We start from the raw sequence: 23905 nt of genomic DNA, 5'->3' as shown, positions 1-23905 counted from the left end.
TCGGAGCTCCCATTTATTCGTTTCTTCTTTCTTCGCTCCAGAAATGGAAAATATTGACAAGAAGATAAGGAGACAAGTGGAATCTCTTTAAGTGTAGCAGTTAAATAAAAATAAATTGGAGCTTATGCCAATCTGCCACTATTGTTACTATTATTTTAGAGGGATGAGAGTGTTGTACATGTATACCTTTTACAAATCAACTTTGTTTAGGTATAATTTGCATACAACAAAATACACTAATTTTTAGTGTACAGTTTTATAAGTTTTGACAAATGTATCATTTAAAATTTTACATATATATATAGATATAGATATAATTTTTTTTCTTGATAAATTTAGGAATCCTGTAAGCCTGCTACCCACGGTGGAGATGCTACACCTTTAAAAGAAAATAGTGGATAGTGGTGATGGTTGCATAATATTGTGAATTGAATTGTATAACTAGAAATGGTTAAACAGATAATTTTATGTTTTACTACAATTTTTAAGAAAGGAATAGTTTGCTTTTGTTTGTACCCATCCTGCCTAAATTGTCACTCAGCATAAGTAGATGACTTGATTGAAGTGTGATTTTTACTGTTATAGTTTTCTAGCCAGTCATAACAACGTTAGTCCCTGTCAGAAGGGGCCCATCACTGTGGACCTGGGGAAGTTTTAATTATTGCCGGGTAAGAGCCCTGGGTTGTAGACAGCCAGCTGCTGACACAGAAGTTGCCCAGATGATGTGCAGAGGCGTGTGCTTCCGTGTTCCTTCTAGCATTGTTTTCCCTTGGGCTCCCTTCTGTACACGTGGGAGATAAGGACTTCCTTCAAGTGGCAGCTGGAAGGCTTGGTGGCTACTGTCTCACATCTCGGGCTGATACCAGGGCAGGAGGATGCCCTGACTCTGAACTCAGAGTGTGTGGCCCTGTGTTCCTACTGACCCTGAGGCTTGTGTGGGCTGTTTTGCGACATTTGACTGTCCCATCCCAAGAGCTGATCTCAGTGGCTTCTTTTTCCGTGCAGTGCCAGATCCGCTTTGGAGGGAGAAAGGAAATCGCCTCGGATTCTGACAGCAGGTAAATATGTCGCTTCTAAAACCATTTGCCGTCAAGAGCAGAAAGGTGGCCGGAGAAGCCCAGCCTCGGAGCCTGCCTGCGTAGCCAGGTGGTGTGGCGATTCAATTTGGGTGCTCTGTAGACCAGCCATGCAGTGGCTACACTAAAGTATTTCCAGCTTCCCATAATTCTTTCTTGGAATCTGTTATAATGGAATTACTTGAAATACCTTCTGCGTAAAGTTATTTTCAGGGAAATTTATAATGATGGAAACTCAGAAACCTAAATGCTTGACAATTGTGAAATGATTAAAGAATTATAGTGCCTCAGTAGAGTGGAATGTTATATAGCCATTAAACTGATGTCTGTGCAGAATTTCTTTTTTTTTTTTTTTAGAGAGAGAGAGAGATATGGAGGGACAGACAAGGACAGACACACAAGAAAGGAGAGAGGTGAGAAGCATTAACTTGTAGTTGTGGCACCTTACTTGTTTATTGATTGCTTTCTCATATGTGCCTTGACCAGAGGGCTGCAGCCAACCAGTGACCCCTTGCTCAAGCCAGTGACCTTGAGCTCAAGCCCGTGATGTTGGGCTTCAAGCCAGCGACCAGAGGATCATGTCTGTGATCTCATGCTCAAGCCAGTAACCCCACCCTCAAGCTGGTGAGCCTGTGCTCAAGCTGGATGAGCCCACACTCAAGCTGGTGACCTCAGTGTTTTGAACCTGGATCCTCAGTGTCCCAGGCCGATAGTCTGTCTACTGCTCCACTGCCTGGTCAGGCTGTGCAGAATTTTTTTAAGCAATGAAAGCATATGGAGGCCCTGGCCGGTTGGCTCAGTGGTAGAGCGTCGGCCTGGCGTGCAGAAGTCCCAGGTTCGATTCCCGGCCAGGGCACACAGGAGAAGTGCCCATCTGCTTCTCCACCCCTCCCCCTCTCCTTCCTCTCTGGCTCTCTCTTCCTCTCCCGCAGCCGAGGCTCCACTGGAGCAGAGATGGCCCGGGTGCTGGGGATGTCTTCTTGGCCTCTGCCCCAGGTGCTAGAGTGGCTCTGGTCGCAACAGAACAACGCCCCGGAGGGGCAGAGCATCGCCCCCTGGTGGGCAGAGCGTCGCCCCCTGGTGGGCATGCTAGGTGGATCCCGGTTGGGCGCATGCGGGAGTCTGTCTGACTGTCTCTTCCCGTTTCCGGCTTCAGAAAAATACAGAAAAAAAAAAAGAAAGCATATGGAGAGTTAAAAATTATATATTTAGTAAAATTAACAAGAGCAAAATACAAAATTATATGGATACAGAGGAACGCTAGTTATGTTAACTCTGGCAAAAAATGTACCAAAATGTGAACAGAGGTAAGAAGTTAAGACTATTGGAAATCTTTACATTTCCCGATATTTTTCATATTTTATACTGGGGTTGTGTGTTGCTTTTATTATTTAATAAAAATCCTAAAAATTGCCATTGACCTTCATGACCCAGGAAAGACTGACATGATTGTGTAAGCTTATAACATTGATGGGGAGGCCACACAAAGGTTTTGGCAAAGAGAGACACATAAGCATTTGCTAGAAAGGCTTTGTGAAGTCACTCCGGCTGACTCATGCCCTGCACGGGGGAGAGCTGGGAGCCTGTCCTGCAGAGGAAGGGACGGGAGGGAACCCACGTGCTCAGCACTCATCTCGTCCTGGAGACTTCCCGCACCCCGCACCCTCTTACCCTTCCCCACCCAGCAGAGCCGTTCCCTTCTCTGTCCGCCACACCCTTGTTCTTCTGGGACACTTTGCCAGCCATGGACAGACCGTGTAGTGCTACGTTCTAATAGAGCTGTGGGGACTATTTGAAGCTGGTGCAGATTTAAAGTGGTACCTCCTCCCTTACGCTCTGTCCCTCTTTGCTTTTTCTCCATAACACTTGTCACCAACTAACAGAATGTGCATTGTGCTTTTCTGTTTTATTTCTGTCTCCCAGACCATGTCAGCTCTGTGAGGGCGGTGATATTAGGCTGTCTTGTACACTGATATATTCCCAGTCCCTAGAAGCATCTAGAAGGTGTTCAGTAATTCATGGTCTGGTTGAGTGTGTACATTGCATCATAGCCTGGTCAGGTGTTTAACTGTGCCACCACGAGGCTTGTAAACTGTGAGAGCAGAGGGCAGCTTCTCCATTTTTTTTTTTACTTCTCAGTGTTTTGTACAAACATTTTGTGCCTGTCACACATTAGGTTCTCAGTATAAGTTTGTGGCATTAGATCATTAGACCGATTTATTGCTTCGTTTCTTCCAGGGGGCTGTCAGTATGCCCTGGGCAGGCTGGCATGAGAGGGCATGGGCCTCAGGCTCTTCCTCTTTTCAGCTGTTACTTGCCTTACTTTTCTGAGCTCAAGAAGTAGGTCTATTGTGATACTGTGATTTATAAGAAAGATATACATTTAAAAAATTTTTATTTATTGATTTTAGAGAGAGAGGAAAGGGGAGAGAGAGAGAGAGAGACATACATCCCTCTGTTTCTATATGTGCCCTGACTGCGGATCAAACTGGCAACCTTTGCACATGTGGCTGATGCTCTATCCAACTGAGCTATCTGGCCAGGGCAAGAAAGATATACATTTGTTCTTTGTCCTCATTTCTGGCACTGAGCTCACCAAATCCCTGGAGTTTTCGAAGTGATGATCTCCATAAAGGTGTCTTTTGTTATGTCACACACTGACTTTTGGAAATCAGGAAAGATGAGGGGCTCATTGCCAGGAAAACCAACTATGTGATTAGAGGTTTGGAACATCACCTCTGGGGAGGGGAGAGGGACTGCAGATTGAGTTCAGGTGTCAATAGCTGATGCTTCAGTCAATGATGCCTATATAATGAAGCCTACATAGGAACTCAAAAGGATGGGATGTGGAGAGCTTCTAGGGGGTGGACACGTGGGGGTGCTGGGAGAGTGGCCCTGGCGGAGAGGGAATGATGGCTCCACCCCCTCCCCCACATATTTCACCCTCTGTATTTCTTCCAAGCTGGTCCTGAGTTACTCTTTTTAATAAATCGGTAATTTAGTAAGTAAAATCTTTCTCTGAGTTCTTTGAGCCACTTTAGCAAATTAATCAAACCCAAAGAGGGGCTGGCTCATGGGAAGCTCTGAGATACATAGCTGGTTAGTCAGCAGCACAGGTGACAACCTGGACTTGCGACTGTTGCTGAAGTCGGGCTGGTGCAGTCTTGTGGGACTGAGCCCTTAACCTGGAGGAGCTGATGCTCTCTCCAGGTAGTGTCAGGGTTGAGTTGAATTGTAGGACACCCTGCTGGTGTTGGAGAATTGCTTGGTGGTATGGGGAAAACCAAACATTGGTATCCACCTAGCCAGCTGTGAGGATGAAGTCACCTACAGTGTGTAAAAATGCCAGGCATGTAGGAGTATTAGTTTCATTCCCTAGAAGGAAGTCCTTGCCCAGTGCTGGGATAATATAACAACCGTTTCTCTGCCCTAATGACTGTTTTAAGTATAAAAAAAGATATACTGAAAGGTAGTTTATTATTTCATGCATTTAATAAATAATAGCAATAAAAGAGGTACACATAAAACTAGATTATGTTATAAGAAAGAGTTTTAAAGTATTAATGAAGAAATATTAAATAATATCTGACAAAAAACAATACAACTTTATTTAAGACACGTCCATATTGCTTCTTGATTGGCGTCCTCACTTCCTACTGAAGTAACAAATGTGAGGGAATTAAAATGTAGTATTTCAATCAAAGGTATAATGAGTTTTATGAAATGAATAAATAAAATATTACAAGCATAGTTCCGTCAATTCTTTTTTTACGTATGGAAGAAATGAACACCACTACGGGTGCTTAGAATACGCTGTTGCGCAGATGAATGTTAAAAATGAGTAAGGAATGTAAATTTCTGATTTCCACATTGGGCGGCTTTCCAGGCTCCCACCTTAGAGAGAATCCTGATTACAGGTGCCATTTTAACAACTGGTTTGCCGAACTCAACAAAAAATTAGATATCAGTTCTGCCGAACCAGTGTGAACCGGCTGAATCCCAACACTGCCTTGCCCCTCAGGGAGTGAAGTCTGGCCGGGAGACACTTGTTTCTCAGCTTGAGACACTTAACCATGCAAGTAGTAGACTACAGATAGAATGGAGGGGCAAAAGAATCAATGAGCCTTGTTATTGTTCTTTTTTTTATTATTATTATTTTTTGTATTTTTCTGAAGTTGGAAACCGGGAGGCAGTCAGACAGACTCCCGCATGCGCCCAACCGGGATTCACCCGGCACGCCCACCAGGGGGCGATGCTCCGCCCATCTGGGGCGTCGCTCTGTCGCGACCAGAGCCACTCTAGCGCCTGGGGCAGAGGCCATGGAGCCATCCCCAGCGCCCGGGTCAACTTTACTCCAATGGAGCCTTGGCTGCGGGAGGGGAAGAGAGAGACAGAGAGGAAGAAGAGGGGGAGGGGTGGAGAAGCAGATGAGCGCTTCTCCTGTGTGCCCTGGCCGGGAATTGAACCCGGGACTCCCGCACGCCAGGCCGACGCTCTACCACTGAGCCAACCGGCCAGGGCCTCTTTTTAAAAAATTTTTATTTATTCATTTTTTAGAGGGGAGAGAGAAAGAGAAAGAGAGAAAGAGAGAGAGAGAGAGAGAGAGAGAGAGAAGGGGGAGGAGCAGGAAGCATCAACTCCCATATGTGCCTTGACCAGGCAAGCCCAGGGTTTTGAACTGGTGACCTTAGCGTTCCAGGTCGACGCTTTATCTACTGCACCACCACAGGTCAGGCCCTTAAAGGAACAACTGAGGATGGAGGATTTCTTTCCATGTAACTCTGGGCATAGTTTTCAGTCCTTTTGGGAAAATGAAACTTCTTGTATGTGTCTCTTCCCACATCCTTCTCCTCCGGGAGTCCAAGCCCTTGTGTCCACTGAGAAGTAATGGATAACTGGAAGAGATTTTTCTTAAAAGGTCAAGTGATATCTTTGAATGCATTTTACTTTTACTGTCTCAGTAGAAGTTTTAGGGAGGGTTGTGAGGTGCTGGCTGTGATTGCAGCTAGAGAGTTCAGCTGGTCAGATGAGCGTCTGTAGGAACCTTTGAAAGGATGTACGATGGTGTACCTGCCAGCGCTCCTTGGTAAAAAGCAACAGAACTCTGTTTTCCAGTTCAGGATATTGTGGTTTTTGGAACTGATGGCAGGCCGGTTTGGAAACAGGAAGGCGTCAAAGCAGCTTTGGAAGGCTCACAGCTGGAAATAGAGCACAGAAATGGTCTCCTAGAAGGAATGGTGATCCAGTTAAGGCCCCCACTGCTGGGGTGAACAGCTGTTTTCTGACTCATTCTGCTCAAGTCGGACATTTCAGGGAGGAAGCACTTGGCTGCTCAGTGTCAGGTCACTTGGCCACCTCCTGGTCACCAGCAGAAGGATTTGGCTGAAGGAGTTTCTTGGGACCCCGATGGCTTGTGTACTGCAAAGGTAACTACTTGGGTTCACCATTCCATCAAGATAGTGTCCAGGGCCTGACCAGGCGGTGGCGCAGTGGATAGAGCGTCGGATTGGGACACGGAGAACGCAGGTTCGAGATCCCGAGGTTGCCAGCTTGAGCGCGGGCTCATCTGGTTTGAGCAAAAAGCTCACCAGCTTGGACCCAAGGTTCCTGGCTCAAGCAAGGGGTCACTCGGTCTGCTGGTCAAGGCACATATGAGAAAGCAATCAACAAACAACTAAGGAGCCGCAACAAAGAATTGATGTTTCTCATCTCTCTCCCTTCCTGTCTATCTCTTTCTCTCTCTCTGTCTCTGCAAAAAAAAAAAAAGAAAAAAAAAAGAAAAAAGATAGTGTCCAGGGAGGAAGAAATAAACCTTCAAACTGACATCTGGGTGCTGTTACAAAGGTGGAATAAGTACAGGGTGGCCAAAATGCCCAACAGTTGTCCCCTATTGGTGCTGTATTGTAATAATAATCTTTCTTTAAAAAATTTTTAAAATTCATTTTAGAGAGAGAGAAACATCACTTTATTATTGTTCCACTTATTTATGCACTCATGGGTTGACTCCTGTTTGTGTCCTGACTGGGGGGGGATCAAACCCGTGACCTTGCTCTAACCAGCTGAGCTGCCTGGCCAGGGCAATGTTATTCTTTCTTGTGAAAGCACTGTCTGGTCTGAAATGCTGATGTCTACATCATCAGTCTCATTTGATCCTCAGAAGGACCTCAGGAGAACAAGAAGGGGATACGTTTTCTATGTTCACAGGCATGAAAGCTTGGAAGCTGGTCACTAGTGCAGCATGTGTTTACCTGCTCCTGAGTGTTGGTGCCGGGGGCACAGGCTTTGGTTAGGAGGGTCGCATGTTTGGTAGGCAGCGCAACAGGGCTGGTGTACAGACTTCCTATTCCCAGTGTGGTCCTCACTTACTAACTCTACATTCCCTTTCGTTTTTCTAGCACAGTTTCCCAAATGGAAGGATTTGTATCACTACAGGAACTTAACATTATTTAAGGGTTAAAAGTCATGGCATTAAATTTCTTTCAGTGGCCTAGTAGCTCAGTTATTTTCCATTAGATTTCTTTTATGTCTTACTGATATTGTGGAAAAGACTTGGTTTGGTGTTATAATTTTAAGTTGAATTAAATGAAGTTGCCAAAATTTGATTGTTTTTTGGCCTATAAAAATAACAGTATGAGGCCCTGGCCGGTTGGCTCAGTGGTAGAGCATTGGCCTGGCGTGCAGGAGTCCCAGGTTCGATTCCCGGCCAGGGCACATAGGAGAAGCGCCCATCTGCTTCTCCACCCCTCCCCCTCTCCTTCCTCTCTGTCTCTCTCTTCCCCTTCCGCAGCCAAGGTTCCATTGGAGCAAAGATGGCCTGGGCGCTGAGGATGGCTCCATAGCCTCTGCCTCAGGGGCTAGAATGGCTCTGGTCGCAACAGAGCAACGCCCCAGATGGGCAGAGCATCGCCCCCTGGTGGGCATGCCAGGTAGGTCCTGGTCAGGTGCATGCGGGAGTCTGTCTGACTGCCTCCCCATTTCCAACTTCAGAAAAATCCAAAAAAAAAAAAAATAACAGTATGATACAAAATAGTAACCTCTGACAGCCCCCTGTCCTCTTTCAACAGAGTGTGCAGGTTTCAGGCTCAGTCTTCCTTTTCAGCCACTCTGTGTAGAGCCCATCATGCTCCTTTCCATTTGTAATAGCTGTAGCGTTTTCCCTTTAAAACAGGCTGAAGTGAAAAAGTGAGTCAAATTCAAGACAGGTGGCTAACACATAGTACCTATCCTCAGACGTGACAGAAGTGGCCGAGGTGTGTGTGTGACTGAAGTTTGGGAAAGAGTGCTGGCAGGATGGGAGCTGTTTGGGTCTGGGCCGACATGATGCGCGGTGTTTTTCTGCTAAACCCAGAACAGAAGGTGTGAGTGAATGTGAGTGCACGTGCGCACGTGGGAGGAAGATTTGTTTGATCTTGCGAGATTACACAGATGCAACCGCCCTCACACGAAGTGTAAGACAACATTTACATGACAGGAAATGATAGGCAGGGCTTGTTTTTTCCTATCAGATTTTGTCCTTAGAAACCCCCTCAGAAGGAAGTGGTGGCAGTCACGGGGCTCCACAGTGCGTGTTTTTCCTCATCCTTTTCTGTTGGCGTTGTTTTTCTCTAAGAACAAAGACCCGTTCTTGTGCTTCATTAAAACTATTCTACATTCTGTCCATCAGCCTGGCCTGTGGAGAGGCTGGGCCATATCTTTTGATATAATAACCCGAGAACTCAGCAGGCTCTGGAAGTCACCCTGAAGACTAGACACGTTATTGTTCCACGGAAAAATCTTCCCATGTGGAATCACAGAACACAGTCTGGAGGTTTGCCTTTGGAATTACAAACAGCAACCCAGACTGCAGGGCAGCAGAATGAGCGAGGAATTTGGAATTCAGACTTTGAATCCTGGTGTTGTCGGTTCTGAGTCGTGTTGGACTGTGAGCAAGTTTCCGACCTTCGTGTGCCTCAATGTCCTCATCTGTAACCAGGGATAGTAGATATGACATTCCCTTCATGGAGTTGTGAGTTCATGTGCAGCTCTTAGAACAGTGCCTGGGCGCTAGTATTGAATAAGTTTCCAGATGTTAGCTATTGTTATTGCCATTATAATTTGATGTCAAGTGTGTTTATACTTGTTAGGTATTCTTTGCACACTGCGTCTCTTTGCCATTGTGGTTGACAATGAGTTGGCTTGGGGATTCGTCTCAGAAATTGTAAATTTTTGTGACATTTCCATTTGACTATGTCAGAAGCAATTAGGGAAGAGCATTTTTTCTCCTTTATAAGCCTACCAGGGATGAGTGATTTGTTTCAGTGATTTTTCTGTACCTGAGCAATTAGAAACATTTTTGAACTTTTTAGGAAGCTAACAAAATCAGGTGTCCTTCACTGTTCCCTGATGTTATTCTTGGCGTGGGGAAAAACTGTTGTATGTATTCCTCTGCACACTTAGGAAAGCAAATGACTTTTTCAGGCCTTCCTTTTGCTCTTCTAAACTTCTCTGGATCTTTATCATGTGATCTTTTTATCTTCAGTGTGTCACAAGTTTCTTGCCCACCTCTTATTAGTTTGAGGTGTTGACTAGATGTTCTAATTCTTCTCAGCCTGGCAAAAAATTCTGAGGCTTATTAATTAGATTCTTTATCCCCCACCCTGAGTACTCTGTTTCTACACTGAGGCTCTATAGTGGGTACTTCCACATTGCATCTTCTTTTATTTTACTCTGTTCATCAGGTGAATTGATTTCTTTTTGGAAAAAGAGTATGTTTAGCATTTAGGGAGCTGTAGGTCGTTTAGCAAGTCTGAGCACATTTCCATGTCGGAATTTTAATAAATATTGATATTGTTTATATTGATAGTGGTTGAGAGCAGTGCTTGCCTGTAGGACACAAGTTGTAAGCACTGTCATCATCATCATCATCATCCTGAAAGTGGAGAGGCTGTGAGCACAAAGTAGGAGCTTTGGTGTCAGACATACCCATCTATCACCCACATGGCCCCAAATCACCAGTTGCCAGCTGTGTGATTTTGGACTTCCTTAGCTTCTCCAGGCCTTTGCTGCAGCCTCTGGAAAACCAGGTGTTGATCATGTTGCCCACTTCCTAGGGTTGTGGGGAGGATTAGATATAATGATGTTTGCTTGGCATACCCAGTGAAAACTTTAATAAACTCAGCATGTTTCCTTTCTATGTCTAGACATACCAGTATTTTGGCTAATTTGGAAATTAAAAGCTAGAATGATTGCTCATTAATTCCTCCATTCAACAGATATATATATATATATATATATATATATATATATGGATCACTATGTTGGCATTGAGGATGCAAATTTGATGAGATGGTTGCTATCTTCAAAGAACTCAGAAATTGAGTCAGGGAGATAGACATGTTAATTGTGGACAGTCATGGCAGCCTGTAGTAATAATTACATAGTACAGGGCCTTTAGTGGTCAGATGGGCAGGGTGGGAGTTCCAGGCAGTAGGAATAATAAATGCAAAGGTGCAGTGATGTGTAAGAAAATGAGATCATAGATGATGTGCTGAATTTGTTGGGGGATGGGCTGAAAAGTCATTACCAGATTCTTCTCTTGCTGTTGTGGGGAAGTGTTTGAACTTCATTCATTAGGGCAGCAGTTCTCAACCTGTGGGTTGCAACCCCGGCGGGGGTGGAACGACCAAAACACAGGGGTCACCTAAAGCCATTGGAAATTTTTATAATAAATATGTATTTTCCGATGGCTTTCGGTGACCCCTGTGTTTTGGTTGTTCGACCCCCACCGGGGTCGCGACCCACAGGTTGAGAACCGCTGCATTAGGGTATTATTTCTTCATCTATGGCTATTTGGATAACATTTACAAAATTTTTTGTCTGTGTGTGTGACAGGGAGAGAGAGACACACACAGAGAGGGACAGACAGACAGGAAGGGAGAGAGACGAGAAGCATCAATTCTTTGTTGCGGCACCTTAGTTGTTCACTGATTGCTCTCATATGTGCCTTGACTGGGGGGCTCCATCAGAGTGAGTGACCCCTTGCTCAAGCCAGCGACCCTGCGCTCAAGCTGGTGACCTTGGGGTTTTGAACCTGGGTCCTGTGCATCCCAGTTTGATGTTCTATTCACTGCGCCACTGCCTGGTCAGGCCATTTACACAATTTTAGCCATTTCTGTTTACTATCTGAGCCAGACATTGGCTTGAGGTAGAATTTCAAGATCCTTCTACTCTGGTCTTGTCACAGTTAATACAGTGAAATCAAAGCTTGATGGCTGTTTACATTTATTTTCTTTACATTTTAAAATGATTAACATAAAAACTGTTCATCTCTGTATCCCCTAAAATCAAGTCATGTACTATATACATACAGCAAAGTGTGGTATGGGTAAGTGAGAAACAAAGATAAGGACATAACTTTACATTGCAGAAGGCTAGCTGCTGTTCATTTTCAGGATGCCAGGGGCTTGGGTGGGGCAAGGTGGGGTCTGGGAGAGCAATGGGAGGCGGCTCTCTGCGCTGGACGGCTGAGTGGTAGTGGCTGTGTTGATGGAAGGGACAGAAAGATTGAGAAGACTTGAGACTGAGTCTTGATGAGATTGAGTGACTGAATGGAGGTGGAAGATGCTCTGGCTCTAGGTGTGGCCAGGAATCAGAACAAACTCTGTTGTTTTTATATTTATTTATTTTTTGTTTTTGTTTTTTGTTTTGTATTTTTCTGAACTTGGAAACGGGGAGGCAGACAGACTCCCGCATGTGCCTGACCGAGATCCACCTGGCATGCCCACCAGGGGGCGATGCTCTGCCCATCTTGGGGCGTTGCTCTGTTGCGACCAGAGTCATTCTAGCGCCTGAGGCAGAGGTCATAGAGCCATCCTCAGCGCCCAGGTCAACTTTGCTCCAACGAAGCCTTGGCTGTGGGAGGGGAAGAGAGAGAATGAGAGGAAGGATAGGGGGAGGGGTGGAGAAGCACATGGGCGCTTCTCCTGTGTGCCCTGGCCAGGAATTGAACCTGGGACTTCCGCACGCCGGGCCACAGCTGTACTGCTGAGCCAACCAGCCAGGGCCAATACTCATTTCTTTTTACATGTCGGTCGGCCATCCTCAAACCTTCACACGTACAATATGAAAACTACTGCCTTGTGAGTTTTCGCTATTACCAATTTTGCATTTCTTTGTCTACTTTTTATTTTACTTTTTAAATTCTCTACCATATGTTTTTCCCCTTGAGTAACTTAAGTTAATGATGGAGGATTATCTGTTTTATATACTGTATTTCCCCCCACATTCATACAATCTTTTATAAATAAAATATATTTGTATATACATGCACAGGTTTTATTGCCATTGTTTTATAAAAATTGAGTTATGTATATAAATGTTCTGCATCTGTATTCTCTCTCTCAACACTATCCTGTCAAAACCTTTCCAAGTTCTAATAATTCTTTTTAAAAAGCTACATTACATAGCACAATGCAGATGTGCAAACAATTGCATATGAAGTAATACTGCCTTTGTGTCCAATTTTTACTACTATGGACAATGAAAGATTAAACATCCTTAAGCATCTCTTTTTATATACTGAGGATTTTATTTCTTTAGCTTGGCTTTCCAGGATGTTGGGTTGCTTCATCAAAGAGAAGTGTTTATATTTAATAGTGTGGTCAGATATTTTTCTAAACATTTCTGCTAGCAGTGCAGGAGACTACCTTTTTCTTTCTTGCTAAAAATAGTTTTGAGTGTTTTTCTGAAGTTTTGTCAGTTTGATGAGTGAAAAGTGATGGCTCACAGTCACTTTAATTTGCATTTCCTTGATTGCTAATGAATTTCAGTGTTTTTTAAAATGTTGTTGACGATTTGGCTTTATTCTTTTTTTTTTTTTTTTTAAGTGAGATGAGGGGAGATAGTGAGACGACTCCTGCCTGCACTCTGACCAGGATCCACCTGGCAACCATCTATGGCCGATGCGTGAATCAACTGAGCTATTTTTAGTGCCTGAGGCTGATGTGTTCGGACCAGCCAAGCTATCCTCAGAGCCCAGGGCCCATGCTTGAAACATCAAGCCACTGGCTGCAGAGGGGAAGAGGGAGAGAAGAGGGAGAGGAAGGTGAGAGAAGCAGATGGTCACTTCTCATGCCTGCCCTAACCAGGGATCAGACCTGGGACGTCCATATGCTGGGCCAATGGTGTATCCACTGAGATAACCAGCCAAGATCTGGCTTTATTCTTTGTGCAAAGCTTTTTCATATTATTTGCCCATTTTCTTATTCGATTATTTGTCTACTTGTCAATTTGTGAGAGCTCTTTGTATATCATAGTAAGTAATTAACCTTTTGTTTGCTTTCTGCATTGTAAAACAATTTTTTTTTCAAATTGGTTTGTGCATCCTTTAGGACAGAGAACCCAACACTCTGTCCCTCCCGGGAGTACTGCTTGTGCCTTTGCCTTGCCCCCTCCCCCTGTTATGTTTCTTCTTTCTCCTAAGCTCCCCTTCTTCTGCCTCTGTAACTTGTTTTCTGGCCCATTTCTTCTACCTCTGTGACTTTCTAAATGTGCTTTCTCTTACAAAAAAAATTGGTTTGTCCAGACCAGACAGTGGTGCAGTAGATAGAGCATTGGACTGGGATGCAGAAGACCGATGTTCAAAACCCCAAGGTCGCTGGCTTGAGTGCGAGCTCATCTGGCTTGAGCAAGGGGTCACTTGGTCTGCTGTAGCCCCCCAGTCAAGGCACATATGATAAAGCAATCAATGAACACCTAAGGTGCCACATGAAGAATTGATGCTTCTCATCTCTCTCCCTTTCTGTCTGTTTGTCCCTATCTGTCCCTCTCTCTGACTCTCTCTCTGTCAAAATAAAAAATTAGTTTGTTCATTATCTTTGTAAGCACAGATAATATTATCTATTATAATGCCACATGGTTAAATGTCTTTTTTTTTATTTTGTTATTTTTTTTTACTAACTTTTTTTAGAGAGAGGAGACACAGAAAGAGAAAGAGACAGACAGAGAGAGGAAAGAGATAGAACAGAGGGAGGAGCAGGAAGCATCAACTCCCATTTGTGCCTTGACCAGGCAGGCCCGGGATTTTGAACCAGCAACCTCAGCGTTCCAGGTCAATGCTTTTACCCACTGTGCCACTACAGGCCGGTTAAATGTCTTTTAACTGATGATACCTACCTTCCAGTTTCTGGGTTGGTTTTTAGTATTTAAGATCTTCCCCTGCCTGACCAGGCAGTGGCACAGTGGATAGAGTGTTGGACTGGGATGTGGAGGACCCAGGTTTGAAACCCTAAGGTCACCTGCTTGAGCACGGGCTCATCCAGCTTGAGCACGGGCTCATCCAGCTTGAGCATGGGCTCATCCAGCTTGAGCGCGGGGTCGCTGGCTTGTGCGTGGGATCATGGACATGACCCCATAGTCACTGGCTTGAGTCCAAAGCTGGCTGGCTTGAAGCCTAACGTCTCTGGCTTGAGCAAGGGGTCACTTGCTCTGCTGTATCCCACTGGTAAAGGCACATATGAGAAAGCAGTCAGTGAAAAACTAAGGAGACTAAGGAGGCTAAAGAGCTGCAATGAAGAATTGAAACTTCTCTCGCCTGACTGGGTGGTGGCGCAGTGGATGGAGCATCGGACTGAGATGCGGAGGACCCAGGTTCAAGACCCCAAGGTCGCTAGCTTGGGTGAGGGCTCATCTGGTTTGAGCAAAAGCTTACCAGCTTGCCTGACCAGGCGGTGGCGCAGTGGATAGAGCATCGTACTGGGATGCAGAAGGACCCAGGTTTGAGACCCCGAGGTTGCCAGCTTGAGTGTGGGTTCATCTGGCTTGAGCAAAAAGCTCACCAGCTTGGACTCAAGGTCTCTTGCTAGAGCGAGGGGTTGCTCAGTCTGCTGAAGGCCCATGGTCAAGGCACATATGAGAAAGCAATCAATGAACAACTAAGGTGTCGCAACGAAAAACTAATGATTGATGCTTCTCATCTCTCTCCGTTCCTGTCTGTCTATCCCTCTCTCTGACTCTGACTCTGTAAAAAAATAAATAAAAAAAAAGAATTGAAACTTCTCATCCCTCTCCCCTCCTGTCTGTCTGTCCCTATCTGTCCCTCTCTCTGTCTGTCACAAAAAAAAAAAAAAAAAGACCTTTCCCAACATTAGGGTGTGCATATGGTCTTTTAAATTTTCTTTTAAGATTTTTATTGTTTACGGTTAATCCTTTAAATCCATCTGGAATTTATTTTTGTGTAGTGTATGAGATAAGTCATGGATTCACTTTTAGTGTCTTCTAGATAGTTGCCATTTTTCATACATATCTTTTTGGCCCGTTATCTCTGGGATGTGATTTACTTAAAAATTTTTTTTTAATTTTTTTTTTTTTCATTTTTCCGAAGCTGGAAACAGGGAAAGACAGTCAGACAGACTCCCGTATGCGCCCGACTGGGATCCACCTGGCACACCCACCAAGGGGCAACGCTCTGCCCACCAGGGGGCGATGCTCTGCCCATCCTGGGCGTCGCCATGTTGCGACCAGAGCCACTCTAGCGCCTGGGGCAGAGGCCACAGAGCCATCCCCAGCGCCCGGGCCATCTTTGCTCCAGTGGAGCCCTGGCTGCAGGAGGGGAAGAGAGAGACAGAGAGGAAAGCGTGGCGGAGGGGTGGAGAAGCAAATGGGCGCCTCTCCTGTGTGCCCTGGCCGGAAATCGAACCCAGGTCCTCCGCACGCTAGGCCGACGCTCTACCGCTGAGCCAACCGGCCAGGGCTGGGATGTGATTTACTTTAATTCCACTTCCTTAGCACAGAGAGGATGCCAAAGCATATAGTACTAATTGAGAGCACTGTGTTGATTGGATTCTCTTGGCTCTTTGTCCCGGGACCCCTGGCTGAGCAAGGAGTGTGAGAGGCCCTGCACGCTGGTGCTGTCATACTGAGGATGAGGTGCCCAGCCTCAGCCTCAGCCTCAGCCTCAGCCCTCATTGCCCTGCCTCTAGACTAGTTTCCCTGAATTTTCAAGGATGCTTAAGTCCACCCGCCTGAGAGCAGATGTGCAAGTGTTTGAGAGGACACTCTCATCAAAGCCCTCTCTTCTCTCTCTCCCTCCTTCAAATCGGAGTCATACCATTTGTATTCCTGTATAACTTGCTTTTAAGAAATCTGGCCATATATTATGGACATTGTTCCGGGTCTGGTGCCGCAGTTAGCAGCAATGGCATCTTTATATGTAATTAAGAAAGAAAAACCAATCATGAGACGCACCTGATATTTCAGAGATGTTAAAAAATGAGGGGGCGGGGGAAGATGCTTCTTAGGGTTAAATATGGACTCTCATTCTTTCAATTTTCCACATAATATGTTGCTGTGTGGAGGTGTTATAACTTATTTGCTGTTCTGGTAATGAGTGCTCTGGTTGTTTCCAGTTTTGTTTTTGGTTTTGCTGTTGTAAACAATGCTGCAGTAAAAATACTTATGTATGCATATATATCCTTGCCTGCTGGTGCTTTTGTATTTGTTTATTTAAACTTTTAATTTTGAGATAATTGTAGATTCACATGCAGTTATAAGAGGTAATATAGAAAGATAGCATTACTCTTTTTTAAAATTTATTGATTTTAGAGACAGAGAAAAGGAGAGAGAGGGAGGACAGAGAGAGAGTGAGAAGCATTAACTCACAGTTGCCTCACTTTAGTTCTTCATTGATTACTTCTCATATATGACTTGACCTCACTTTAGTTGTTCATTGATTACTTCTCATATATGACTTGAGGAGGTGCTCAAGCCAAGCCAGTGACCTTGGGCTCAAGCCAATGACTTTCGGATCCTGTTGATGATCTCACACTGTAGCCAGTGACCCCAGTCTCAAGCCCATGAGCCTGTGCTCAAGCTGGAGCCCTTGGGGTTTTGAACAGAGGACCTCAGTGTTTCGGGTCAAGGCTCTATCCACTACCACCAGTCAGGCTATTGGCTGATTCTTGTATGTGCCCTGACTAGAGCTTGAACTCACAACTTTGATATATTGGGATGATGCTCCAACCAACTGAACTGCCCAGCTAGGGCCATTTACTCTATACCCAAATGTTCCTCCAAATGTAGTATCTTCTTAAACTCTAGCACAGCAAATTTCCCTAGCTTTACTTATACTCAGTGTGTGTGCGTATTTAACTCTGTGCAGTTTTATCACTGTATACATTCATGTGTCCACCAGCACAGTCAAGAGGAATTGTTTCATCACCACAGCGTGCGTCCTGCTGCTCTTTTGTAACCATGCTTACCACACCTGTGTTCCCTCCCTCCCTAACCCTAATTCATGGGAATCGCCAGTCTGTTCTCCATTTCTATAATTTTATCGTTTCAAGACTGTTGTATAAATGGAATCATGCAGTGTATAAACCTTTTGTAATTGGCCTCCTCCCCACACTCAGCATAATTCCCATGAGATTCAAACAGGTTGTTGCATGTATCAATAGCATGTGTTCCTTTTTTATTGTTGAGTACTATTCCATGGAATGGAAATACCACAGTCTGTTCATTAAGTCATTGAAGGCTATCTGGCTTGTTTTCAGTTTCTGACTATTGTAAATAATGCTGCTATAAACATTCACATACAGTTTTTTTTTAAATTGTGAACATAAGTTTTCATTTTTCTAAGATAAGTATCCAAGAGTGCAATTGCTGGGTTGAATGATATTTGAATATTTAGCTTTGCAAGAAACTGTTTTCTAGACTGGCTATACCATTGTCATACCAATCAGCAATTTGTGAGTGATCCAGTTTCTCCGCATTTTTGTCAGCATTTGACATTGTCATGATTCTCTATTTGAGCCATTTCTATAGGTTCCTGGGCATATTTCATTGTAGTTTCTTTTAAAAGATTTTGTTTATTGATTTTTATGGCCGGGGCAAGTGGGAAGTATCAACTCATAGTTGCTTCACTTTGGTTTTTCATTGCTTGCTGGTTGATTGTTGTACGTGCCTTGACCAGGCAAGCCCAGGGTTTTGAACTGCTGACCTCAGTGTCCCAGGTTGATGTTCTATCCACTGTACCCCCACAGGCCAGGCTCTCACTGTAGTTTTAAGTTGCATTTTCCTAATGGACAAAGATGTTGAACATATTTTCAGGTGTTTATATATGTATCCCCTTTGGTGAAATGTCTGTTCATGGTTTTTGCTCATTTTCTAATTAGTAGTACTTTTATTTTTATAGGATAAATTCCTAGAAATAGGAATGCTGGGTCAAAGAGTATCAGTATTTAGAAAATTGTTTGCCCTAGGCCCTGGCCAGATGGCTCAGTGGATAGAGTGTTGATCCAGTGCACAGAGGTCACAGGTTTGACCCCTGGTCAGGGTATGTACAGGAAACAATCAATGAGTACACAACTAAATGGAACAACTAAGTGAAACAATGAGTTGATGCTTCTGTCTCTGTTTCTCTCTCTTTCTTCCTTCCTCTTTCCTTTCCTCTCTCTCTTAAATGAATGGAAAAAAAAATGTATTATCTGATCTCTTTGCAGTCAGATATGACAATTCATGTTTGTGTTTCTATCAACAGTACCCATTTACACATATTGTTGCTAGATATGTGGTTTTAAAAATCATTGTCCTAAATTGGCATCTTAGTATTGTGATACTTTCTTGGCCATTAGTGAGATTGACTATCTTTTCATACGTTTATTGGCCAACTATAGTTCCTTCTTTTGTGGTTTGTTGGTTCATCTTTTTTTTTTTTTTTTTCATTTTTCTGAAGCTGGAAACAGGGAGCAAGCTGGAAACTCTAGCGCCTGGGGCAGAGGCCACAGAGCCATCCCCAGCGCCCGGGCCATCTTTGCTCCAATGGAGCCTTGGCTGCGGGAGGGGAAGAGAGACACAGAGAGGGAAAACGCGGTGGAGGGCTGGAGAAGCAAATGGGCGCTTCTCCTGTGTGCCCTGGCCGACGCTCTACCGCTGAGCCAACCGGCCAGGGCGGTTCATCTTTTAAAATTAAAAAAAAAATTTTGAGTTGTCTTTTTTTTTATCCATTTGTAGAAAGCCCTTCATGTACTGTATTCATCTCTTTTCAGTTATATGTGCTGTAAGTATTTTCTCCAGTCTGTCGTTTGCTGTTTTACCATATTCATGACATCTTTTACCATGTAGAAATTTAAAATTCTTATGCCGTTAAGTCTGTAAACCTTTAAAATTTTGGTTTTAGAATATCCTGTCCTGAGATTCTTCTGTATTTTTATCTATTACTTTTAGTTTATTATTTTGCACTTCTGTTTTTCTTTGATGCAGACCCACCTGCATTAGTTTTGTCTGTGCTTTCAGGTAGAAGTTCACTCTGTTTTCTTTTGGCTCTGTAGCTATTTGTGTCTGTGCCACTGGTTAAATAGCCTGCTCTTGCCCATCTCATTTGAGCTGCTACCATTATTATAGATAAAATATATGTATTCATATTTATTTGGATTTTTGGAGGTCTCTGTATTGCTCCATCAGTTAGTTTATCCCTGTACCCAAGCCACACTGTCAGGTCCTTCTTGTGATTATTATTGGAATTTTATTAAGTTTATACATTAATGTGGGAATAATTGACATTTTTATTTTAATTTTTCATTCAGGAAAATAGTATTTTGATCTTTATACTTTTTTTTTTTTTTTTTTTGTATTTTTCTGAAGCTGGAAACAGGAAGAGACAGTCAGACAGACTCCCGCATGCGCCCAACCGGGATCCACTCAGCACACCCACCAGGGGGCTAGGCTCTGCCCACCAGGGTGTGACGCTCTGCCCACCAGGGGGCGATGCTCTGCCCCTCCGGGGCGTCGCTCTGTTGCGACCAGAGCCACTCTAGCGCCTGGGGCAAAGGCCAAGGAGCCATCCCCAGTGCCCGGGCCATCTTTGCTCCAATGGAGCCTCAGCTGCGGGAGGTGAAGAGAGAGACAGAGGAAGGAGAGGGGGTGGAGAAGCAGATGGGCGCCTCTCCTGTGTGCCCTGGCCAGGAATCAAACCCGGGACTTCTGCACGCCAGGCCGACGCTCTACCACTGAGCCAACCGGCCAGGGCCTTGATCTTTATACTTTTTTAAGAACATATTATGATTTTCTTTATATAGGATTGGTATCTTTCTTGTTAAAAAATGATTTATTATACCTCTTTATTTTTTTAACTATTATAGATGGAATTCCCCTCTCCCATTTTGTCTACTAAAAAAAAATCAACTTTTAATGTTATAGTTTCTTTTTTTCTCTTTTTTTTTTTAATGAGAGAGAGATTGAGAAACAGAGACAAAGAGATAAATAGGAGAAGCATCAATTCATAATTGAGGCTCCTTAGTTGTTCATTGATTGCTTCTCATATGTGCCTTGATGCGGGGGAGGCTTCAGCCAATCTAGTGACCAGTCAGCGACCTTGGGCTCAAGCCAGCAATCTTGGGCTTCAAGCCAGTGACCTTTTGGCTCAAGCCACTGACCATAGGGTTATGTCTGTGATCCCACACTCAAGCTGATGAGCCTATGCTCAAGCCAGATGAGCCTGTGCTCGAGCCAGCAACCTTGTGTTTTCAAACCTGGGTCCTCAGCATCCAGGTCAACGCTCTATCTACTGCACCACCACATAGTCAGGCTAATTTTATAGTTTCTTTTATTGCAATATTTTTTATTTATGAGTTAGAAACATTTATTTATTTATTTACAGAGACAGAGAGAGAGTCAGAGAGAGGGATAGATAGGGACAGACAGACAGGAACAGAGAGAGATGAGAAGCATCAATCATCAGTTTTTCGTTGTGAGACCTTAGTTGTTCATTGATTGCTTTCTCATATGTGACTTGACTGTGGGCCTTCAGCAGACCAAGTAACCCCTTGCTTGAGCCAGCGACCTTGGGTCCAAGTTGGTGAGCTTTTGCTCAAACCAGATGAGCCCGCCCTCAAGCTGGAAACCTTGGGGTCTCGAACCTGGGTCCTCCGCATCCCAGTCCAATGCTCTATCCATTGTGACACCACCTGGTCAGGCAAGTTAGAAACATTTATTAATTTTTTTGTAGATCTGCTTTTATTCCCATTTGCCATTATAATATAAGCTTTTAAAAAATGCTATTTCAAGTTCTCTATAAACTTTGAAAATAGTTGCATGATTTTTCCTCACCATAACTTGTAAAACATATTTCTTCATTCTTTATAGCACAAGGTAGCTAGCTGTGTTTCTGGTTCTTGAGACACGAATTATTTTTAAATATTTGTTTTAGAAAAAAAGCTAATTTCCGAAAGGCATAGAGGTAAGAAAGACATCACCAGTAATTCTTTTACTGAGTGGCTCTTAATTTTTTCACATAATTCTCTTCAGAAAATTTTTTTAGCATAGTTTAGAATTTAAATACAGTTTCATATTATGCTTATTTTTATTATATTCTAAACATGTTGGCTTATTATAAGCTTTTGGTAAATATCTTTAAAGGTTAAATAGTATTAAATTATATGCTGTGCTATCATTTGTTTAACTAGTTCCCCAAATGTTAAATATCTAGGTGTTTTTAAACTTTCTACTAATATAAATAATGTTGCTTTAAATATATATATATATATATATATATATATATATTTTTTTTTTTTTTTTTTTTTTTTTTTTTTTTTTTTTGTATTTTTCTGAAGCTGGAAACGGGTAGGCAAACAGACTCCCGCATGCGCCCGACCGGGATCCACCCGGCACACCCACCAGGGGGCGATGCTCTGCCCATCTGGGGCGTCGCTCTGTCGCGACCAGAGCCACTCTAGCGCCTAGGGCAGAGGCCAAGGAGCCAGCCCCAGCGCCCGGGCCATCTTTTGCTCCAATGGAGCCTTGGCTGCGGGAGGGGAAGAGAGAGACAGAGAGGAAGGAGAGGGGGAGGGGTGGAGAAACAGATGGGCGCCTCTCCTGTGTGCCCTGGCCAGGAATCGAACCCGGGACTTCCGCACGCCAGGCCGACACTCTACCACTGAGCCAACCGGCCAGGGCTTGCTTTAAATATTTTTAGTTTAGTCTCTGGCTGGGTATCTCCGTTGGTTGGAGCATTGTCCCTATACAGTTATACATTAAGGTTTCAGGTTCAATCCCCGGTCAGGACACATGTAAGAATCAACCAATGAATGCATAAATAAATGAAACAACAAATTGATGTTTCTCTCTCTCTCCTTTCCTCTCTCTCTAAAATCAATAAGTTAAAAAATACTTTTATTTTAAATGTATTTTTTATTTTTCAATTACACTTGCATTCAGTTTTATTTTACATTAGTTTCAGGTATATAGCATAGTTTATTAGACATTTATATAATTTATGAAAAAGTGATTGACCCCAATAAGTCTAGAACCTACCTGGTACCATACAGTATATTTTTTACTATATTCCCTATTGTACTTTACATTCCCATGACTATTTTGTAACTGCCAATTTGTACTTCTTCGTTCCCTCACCTTTTCACCTAGCCCTCCCAACAACGCCCATCTGGCAACCCTCAGTTTGTTCTCTGTGTCTATGAGTCAGTTTTTGTTTTGTTTGTTCATTTATTTTGTTCTTCAGATTACAGATATAAGTACAATAACATAGTATTTGTCTTTCTCTCTCTGACTTATTTCACTTAGAATAATACCTTCTAGGTTCACCCATATTTTTGCAAGTGGTCAGACTTCATTCTTTTTTATGGCTGAGTAATATTCCATGGTATATATATACCATATCTGTTTAATCCAGTCGTCTCTTTTTTATGGCTGAGTAACATTCCATGGTATATATATACCATATCTTTTTTATCTAGTTGTCTATTGATGGGCATTTAGGTTGCTTCCATATCTTGGCTATTGTAATAATGCTGCAATGAACATAGGGGTGCATATGTCTTTTCGAATTAGTGCCCAGAAATATAATTGCTAGGTCATATGGTAATTCTATTTTTAGTTTTCCACAGTACCAATTTGCATCCCCACCAAGAGTGCGTGAAGTTCTCTTTTCTCCACAGTCTCTCCAACACTTATTGTTGATTTACTGATAACCATTCTGACAGGTGGGAGGTGATACCTCATTGTGGTTTTAATTTGAATTTTCTGATTAGTGATGCTGAGCATCTTTTTGTGTATCTCTTGGCCATCTGTATATCCTCTTTGGAGAAACATCTATTCAGGTCATCTGTTCATCTTTTAATTGCATTTTTTGTTTTTTGGTGTTCAGTTGTATGAGTTCGTTATATGTAGAGTTTGGATACTAACTCTTTATTGGATGTATCATTGATGAATGTCTTCTCCCCTAAAGTTGATTGTCTTCATTTTGTTGATAGTTTTCTTCACTGTACAAAAACTTTTTAGTTTTTTTTTTTTTTTTACAGGGACAGAGAGAGAGAGAGTCAGAGACAGACAGACAGGAAGGGAGAGGGATGAGAAGCATGAATCATCAGTTTTCATTGCGAGACCTTAGTTGTTCATTGATTGCTTTCTCATATGTGCCTTGACCACGACCATGGGCCTTCAGCAGACCGAGTAACCCCTTGCTCTAGCTAGAGACCTTGGGGCCAAGCTGGTGAGCTTTTGCTCAAACCAGATGAGCCTGTGCTCAATCTGGAGACCTAGGGGTCTCAAACCTGGGTCCTCTGCATCCCAGTCCGACGCTCTATCCACTGTGCCACCGCCTGGTCAGGCAACTTTTTAGTTTTAATGTACATAGTTTTAGTTGTTTATTTTTTCTTTTGTTTTCTTGGCCTGAGGAGATATATCAGAAAAATATTACTAAGGCCAGTGTCATAGAGTTTACTGTCTATGTTTTATTATAGTAGTCTTATGGTTGGGCCTTACATTTAAATCTTTAATCTGTTTTGAGTTTATTCTTATGTATGGTGTAAGAAGGTGGTCTAGTTTTATTTTTTTTGCATATG

At 43.3% G+C, this 23905-nt stretch overlaps 1 protein-coding gene across 1 annotated transcript in view; it reads left to right on the top strand.

Moving 5' to 3' along the window:
• The window catches only part of SNX29 (sorting nexin 29), a 568687-nt gene that overhangs the window by 23421 nt on the left and 521361 nt on the right, over positions 1–23905 (top strand). The window contains exon 3 of the mRNA XM_066274829.1: positions 1006–1058. Within this exon, the coding sequence (XP_066130926.1) occupies positions 1006–1058 (53 nt within the window). The remainder of the gene's footprint in view (positions 1–1005; positions 1059–23905) is intronic.

This window comes from Saccopteryx bilineata, chromosome 4 (genome assembly GCF_036850765.1).
Source record: "Saccopteryx bilineata isolate mSacBil1 chromosome 4, mSacBil1_pri_phased_curated, whole genome shotgun sequence".
In the NCBI taxonomy this organism is placed as follows: domain Eukaryota; kingdom Metazoa; phylum Chordata; class Mammalia; order Chiroptera; family Emballonuridae; genus Saccopteryx; species Saccopteryx bilineata.
This window is presented reverse-complemented; position numbering and strand designations above follow the sequence as displayed.